At 47.2% G+C, this 7,199-nt stretch overlaps 1 protein-coding gene across 1 annotated transcript in view; it reads right to left on the bottom strand.

Moving 5' to 3' along the window:
* The window catches only part of Lbr (lamin B receptor), a 32,993-nt gene that overhangs the window by 6,354 nt on the left and 19,440 nt on the right, over nucleotides 1-7,199 (bottom strand). Inside the window, exons 6-9 of the mRNA XM_013036253.1 lie at nucleotides 5,805-5,859; nucleotides 2,821-3,012; nucleotides 2,322-2,425; nucleotides 1,324-1,449 (exon numbers count right to left, since the gene is read on the bottom strand). Coding sequence (XP_012891707.1) covers nucleotides 1,324-1,449; nucleotides 2,322-2,425; nucleotides 2,821-3,012; nucleotides 5,805-5,859 — 477 coding nt within the window. The remainder of the gene's footprint in view (nucleotides 1-1,323; nucleotides 1,450-2,321; nucleotides 2,426-2,820; nucleotides 3,013-5,804; nucleotides 5,860-7,199) is intronic.

Below are 7,199 nucleotides of genomic sequence, written 5' to 3'. Positions count from 1 at the left end.
GGGGAGTGAATGGGCGATCCTCACTGCTCCCTGGCAGCAGCAGGGGGAGTGAATGGGCCATCCTCACTGCTCCCTGGCAGCAGCAGGGGGAGTGAATGGGCCATCCTCACTACTCCCTGGCAGCAGGGGACTGCACTGGCAACACTGAGAGGCCCGCTTCAGGCAAGAGCCAGACACTGGGGCGGAGTCTGTGCAGTGAGGGGCTGCCATCAGAGCAGCTGGCCTGACCCTATCCCTGCCCTGTCCACACCCCGCAGAGCGGGTGCAGGGTCACACCACAGTCACTGAGCCTTCCTCTGTCTTGCATGAAATGCCAAATTGAAGACCAGCCTCAGTGCAGGGAGAAGACAGCAATGGAGGGAGAACGCCGTGAAGAACTCAGAGCAGGCCCTGTGCAACTAAAGGCCGTGAGAGGAGGACTGGGTTGGGAGGGGTGGGTGAGAGGCACTGCATGCACAAGCTGCTTTGTTAAATACTAATTCCTGTGTACAACTACTTAAATTTACTCTTGTCTCTGAGTATCTTTTTTTTTGCCAGTCCTGGGGCTTGAACTCAGGGCCCGGGCACGGACCCTGATCTTCTTTTGTTAAAGGCAAGCACTCCACCACTGAGCCACACTCACAGCCCTGTCGCTAAATATCTTGTAGCTGAAAAATTTTTATATTATTTGCTCTATTAACCTCTCTTAGTGGACAGAGATGATCTAAGTTTTGTGAGCTTTTTTCCTATGGTTATACAAAGTATGCTTTCAGACTTGGACTTGCTTGCTGTCTTAGTGGACAGAGATGATCTAAGTTTTGTGAGCTTTTTTCCTATGGTTACACAAAGTATGCTTTCAGACTTGGACTTGTTTGCTGTTCCTACAGCAAACCATGTCCAGTACATCTTAGCTGTAGAAAAGAAAGGCACAGGAAAGCCTCTGACTCAGAGGCTGACTCTCCAAATGTCAGCAGACTCTCAAACACCTTGCAACTGAGATGCGCTGGCATGGATCTGCATGCCCCCAGCACCAGGAAGGCAGAGGCAGAAGGAAGTGGGATGCGCCTGGCCAGAGCTACATTCAAGACTCTGCTGCACAACAAAAACAAAAGCTGACGCCTGTCATCCCAGCTACTCAGGAGGCTGAGATCTGAGGATCAAGGTTCAAAGCCAGCCCAGGTGGGAAAGTCTATGAGACTCTTATCTCCAATCAACCACCAGAAAACCAGAAGTGGCGCTGTGGCTCAAGTGGCAGAGTGCTTGCCTTGAGCTGAAGAGCTGAGGAACAGCACCCAGGCCCAGAGTTCAAGCCCCACGACAGACAGACAAAAAAAAAAAAAGTACCTCATTCCAGAGAGCATCTACCACATACAGGAGCTGGAAACTGTTCACCAAGATCATTGCCAGGGATGGAGTGGGGCGGTTCTGCACTTCCATTTCAGCCAAGAGCATCACCAAGTTAACAATCACCTGAAATAAAAGAGCAGTCTCAATGGGCCCCAGTCCTTGCTCCGCAGGGACCAAAGCCCAGGCCAGGACCACCGCCCTGTGCCAGCACTGGGAACAAGACATTTCAACACCATGGCCACCGGGCCGCAATCCACTGAGATGCAACACAACTTCCGGCTGTTCCTGCCACGTACCAGCGACCTCACTTGGGCCATGAGAAAACACTCAGGGCTTCCCTACAAGTGACCTGGTCTTGTTGCTCCCTATAGCAGGGCACAGCAGCCTCCTACAGAGGGCGCTGCAACAGCTCTGCCAGGGCCGGGTCTGCAGCTTGGCTAACAGCCCTGCAGAGGGGGTTACTGCAGCTACTGCAGCAGCGGCCACTGGGTGGGCCTTCATGTATACACTGGGAAGGGGGGCAGGGCAGAAGGAACTCGGCACTCTCTTCTGTAAGTCTGAAATTAGGCTAAAACAAAGTTTTTATTAAAAAGGGAATAAACCAGAAGAGAGCAGGGGAAGGGCGACACTGCCCCAGAAGAAATGTCCTCTGCCTGACTTATGTAGCTGTAGCTCCTCTGTACATCACCTTATAATAAAAAATTAAGACAAAAAAGGAAATAAAACATGGCTTCTCTTATTTTAATCCATGTACACAAGCACAACATGAATTCAAAAGTGTTAAAAACAATGTGGAATAACCTCTAACAAGATATCCGCTTGCAAATACTTGTAGTATGAAGACACTGTTAGGAAGACAGAATTATGGAAAACTGTAATACTTCCTAAAAGTCTACACCTACTTCTTACTCTAAAATTGCTTATATTTCTTTCTAAACACAAGATGAATGTGCACTATTAAAATAAAATAAAATTTAAGAAAGAATAAGACATACCCATCCAATCAATCCTGGACGCAATTCACAAAAGTATTTGAGATCAAAAGTGCCAATTCGAGGGTTTAGTTCACGGCCAATGAAGAAATCATAGACAGCATTTCCTGAGAAGGGAAAAGGTTTTACCCAAACCACGATCCACACCAGTGTGAGTATGTAACTCCACCTCTGGCTGCACATCCGTTACAGGCAACAGCTGCTGCAGCCGGCTCCCACAGCCCAAGAAAGCTGCCAGGTTTTCCGATGTGAACTCATTTTTTAAATAAGCAACTTCAAAAAAACAAATTCTTTAGGCAAGAATCAACCCATTTGCGACTTCTTATTTTTGTGGGAAAATAAATATCCTCTTCCTTTAAGTACCTTTATCTTTTTTCTTACTTTGCTTCATTCCCTATAAAATGAAGCTAGGAAGCTCTCTAGAGATGGTTGCTGGGCTCTGGGACACTCAGCCACAAAGAAGCCCCACAGGCGAAGCCCCACACGAAGCATCACTGCTCACCAGAGCTGGCGGGCGCCAGCTCACTCCTGGGCGCCTTCAGAGAGCGAGCATAGAGGTAAACACTCAAGACCACCGAAAACACTGTGGCCGCAAGCGCCAACTGAAGGAAATGGCTATACACCCAAGAGAGCTCCACGCCCCAGAAGACAGCTGCTCCAACCCCTGCCAACGTCAGGGTGAATGCGTAGAACCCTGTAAAATAAGAAAGCAAAATGTTTAACACATCCACCAGCTCAGGCTCGCCTGCGATTCACACCATTATAAAGAAACAGGATGTGTTCTGTGGTTTTTTTTCCTGAGCTCGGGCCTTGCTACGTCATCCAGACTGGCCTTAACCTCTAGGTCTCCCTTGTGACCTCCCAAGGGCTGGACTACAGTTATGCCTACCCTATTCTCTTAGATAGGGTCTCATCAACTCTTTTGCCCTAATCTAAAATCAAACTCTCCTGACTACCTCCCAAGGAGCTGATTATTACAGGACTGAGCACCAAGCCTGGCTCACTATCTGCTATTAACATCACTGCCAGGAAAGATATAGAACTTTACTGTCATAAAACTGAAAGAATCTCAAAATGCACTGAACCCCAAAGTCAAATGGCTAAAAATGAACAAAGTTAGGCCAAGTATACATTTTAAACTCCAGTGCTATTACCTAATGGTAGGGTAACTAAGTTCAAAATTATCAGTATTTGTGCTTGAATTAGCTTGTTAATAATGGCTCAGATTCTAGTCATAGTCTACTATCTAGAGTGTCTAGGAGCAGAGGCCACAGGGAAGCCAAGGCCAGGCCAGCCTGGAGGAGCAGGCACCATCACTGGCACAGCAAAACAAACCTCCAGCCGGCCCCGGTGGCTCACACCTGCAAACGTAGCTACTCAGGAGGCTGAGGTCTGAGGGCCATAGTTCCATGCCTCAGCCAGGACAACTAGACTCTGATCTCCAATTGACTATCAAAAACCACAAGTAGAGCTGTGGCTCAAGTGTTAAGAGCACCAGCCTCGAGCGAAGAGCTCAGGGACACAGGGACAGTACCTCAGTCCTGAATTCAAGCCTTAAAACCAGCACTAAGAAAACAACAAAAAAACGAGACAGGCTTCTCTTCCACTGGCTTAACAGTTCTATGTCTTCGAGATTCCAAACAAACACCAACACATTTCTTAGAAGCCAATTGATGCCCAGAATACCACTGGGAGAAACCTACAGGCAAGGGCAAGCAACTGACTGACATAGGCCCAGCTCGCCAGCACAGGGCAAGGAGCAGAGCCTAACAAGCGCTCCATCAGCAAGGAGTTTGCCAGAACACTGTAAAGGTTTAAGCACCCCTGGGAGTCTGGCACTGAGCTCACACAAAAGGGCAGATGAACCCGATAGTCAATGCCAGATGAGGTACTGATGAGAAAGTATCTGGTCAAAAAACAAGGGTGAAGGAAGTAGCAGTGGGCCTGAGTGGAGCTCGGGAGTTTTCATTCTGGCATGGTAGGAGCCATGCTCAGCTCTGCCTCTCCTCCCGTTATGACGCAGGCTCAGAGATCCCTGCGGCACGGCACGGCGCGGCCTGCGGCGTGTGATCAGAGGCCAACAGCTCTGCAGCCACACTGCTGCCCAGTGCGACAGGCTCACCAGGAGTGCACCACAAGTTACCGGGCATCCGTAACAAATCCTCAAGAAAACGAAGACACCCTACCTGGTCCAGTAAAATGGATAATCATTCAAGGAAATCAGATTTGCAATATTCTATGTCTTCAGATGGCAAAACCAGATTGATAACTCCTGCCACATGAGAAACTCAAACATCTGTTCAGTTCTTGAGTGCCAATGAAGCACTCCTACTATAATTCAGTGGTGGTTGTACTGGGTACTTGACGGTCTGAACTAGGGACTAAGAAGCAGTTGTACTGTGTACTCAGCAGTGGTGAACTGGGTAGCCCTTCTAGAACCCAAAGGCCTCTGTCAGCATGAGTCTCAGCTCATGAAGCTTTGTCGAGGAGGCAAAAAGTTTGGATGAATGAACAAAGAGCACTAAAAGCAGGAAGACACAGTACCAGAGAATAAAACAGGGCATGGAAGAGGAACGGACCCCAAGGCTTCCCGAAAGCATTTCAGGGAAGTTTCCCAGGAAAAGGGCTGAGAAGAATGTGACACAAACTCAAAAGACATCTCACAGGCCAGCCAACTCGCCAGACCAGCCAGGCCAGCAGGGGTTGGGGGGGGGGGGAGGACACCCACACCAGTGCATAGCTCACAATGGTAAGATCACAGATGCACAAGCACGGTACTCCAAATAGTGACAAGTCCATTTAAAAAAACAAAACTAGAGCTGGGCACCGGTGGCTCACGCCTGTAATCTTAGCTACTCAGGAGGCTGAGATCTGAGGATCACAGTTCAAAGCCAGCCTGAGCAAGAAAGTCTATGAGACTCTTATTGCTAATTAAAAAAAAAAATAAAGACAGAAAAGTCTCAGGGGCTCAAGTGGTAGAGGGCTAGCTTTGAGCCAAAGAAGCTCAGGGATAGTACCCAGGCCCTGAGTTTAAGACCCAGGATCAGCACAAAAAAAGAAGAAAAAAGAAAACAAAACTAGCAAGCATAGTGGCTCACCCCTGTAATCCCAGCACTTGGAAGACTGAGGCAGAAAGATGCAGAGTTCCAGGCCAGCCTGGGCTACCTAAAGACCTATCTCAAAAACAAACAGGAAGGGAAGGACAGAGAGAGAGAGAGAGAGAGAGAGAGGGAGAGAGGGAGAGAGGGAGAGAGGGAGAGAGGGAGGGAGGGAAGGAGGGAGGGAGGAAGGAGGGAAGCAGAGTTGGGGAGGGGAAGGGTGGAGGGAAACTAGATGTCAAGAGTGGCATAAGTTTTACATATTGGTTTATCTGCATGACTTTCTTCAAACTACTGAGATGGTTTACTACTTAAACTGTGGTGTCATCAGCTTTGACAGTTTAAAGAGTAGAAAAATGATCAACTCATTAGTCTTAAAAGAAATCACCATTTAATCTATACTTGAGTCTTCTTCCATCCACAAGAGGTGTTCCTTCTACAACCTTAAAAGAAAAACAATTTTAAATTAAAAAAGCAAACCCAACTCACTGGACTGTACATTTTAAATAAGTGATTGAATGGCATGTTCGCTACATCTCAACACAGCTATCGAATTCTTTCAAAGCACAATATACAATGTCTTCAACTAGCTCTTCAACTTCATCATACCCAATGAAGAGGAGCTTATAGTAGGAAAATAGAGTAATAATATGTTGCAAAAATCTTAATATCTATCCAGTTCTTCGATGAAGCAATTCCACCTTCAGGAATAGATCTTAAATACAAATCAACCAGAGACCAGTGTGACAGCCACGCCCCGGGCCAGAAATAACCACTGTCTTCCCACTGCTTACAATGCCATTTGCTCACCGTCATGAGGTTCTTTCCAAGTAGGTTCTGCCCCACTTACCCAGTCTACCGTAGCCCATATCATATTACTGACGCCACTGCTCACATGTGCACACTCACCCGGTGCTCATTTACTGTGCACACATGCACGCTCCCCCCCCCGCCCCCCAGTGCTCCTCGGAGCAGGAGAGCACACACTGTGTGGGAACCACCCAGCTCTTCCCCTGGCAGGGCGCATGGCAGCTCCCATGAGAAGTGCAAGGACAGCCATATTCTAACGCCAAGGCAGCAACGAGTCAATACTAAAATGGCACCCTCTCATGAGCTACACAGGGAAGTCCAAGAGAGAAGCATGAACCTGTCTGAGATCACGCGATAGCACCTGGTCATTTCACAGGATCCTTATCAGAGGTATCTATTACAGATGGTGAATAGACAAGCACACACACACACAAATAGACACATACATATGCACATATGCAGAGAATCACTGTATTATATGTTTATATATTTGTAATTATATATTACATGTATACTGAGAATTACCATCCAAACTGCCTCTCTAAATATTATCTGCTTTAAACCAGCCTCATCCTACATTAATTGGAATTTGACTACAAAGCTTTAACAATGACTAAAGTCCGTAATTGCAGAAATCTATGATAGAGCCAACTCAGCCGCTGGTGAGATCAGGTGATCCTGAGTCCCACACACTGTTTGCAGCTATAACCTCCTGTCATCGGCACGAACTCCTCCTAACGGAACTGTAACCTCTGCTTTACAGCTAGCAAACTTTGTAATGCCCTAAGACTATGATCCTTAAATTATTCACTGCTTCGGAATCACGTTCCTTTAAATATATCTAAGAAAAATATTCTACATTAAGAAAACTACACTTGGGACTGGGAAGGTGGCTCAGTGGTAGAGCGCTTGCCTTGCATGCCTGAGGCCCTGGGTTCGATTCCTCAGCACCACATAAGCAAAAAGAAAAAAG

This window comes from Dipodomys ordii, unplaced genomic scaffold (assembly GCF_000151885.1).
Source record: "Dipodomys ordii isolate 6190 unplaced genomic scaffold, Dord_2.0 Scaffold268, whole genome shotgun sequence".
Classification (NCBI taxonomy): Eukaryota; Metazoa; Chordata; class Mammalia; order Rodentia; family Heteromyidae; genus Dipodomys; species Dipodomys ordii.
Note: the sequence above shows the minus strand (reverse complement) of the source record. Positions and strands in the feature narration are given on the sequence as shown.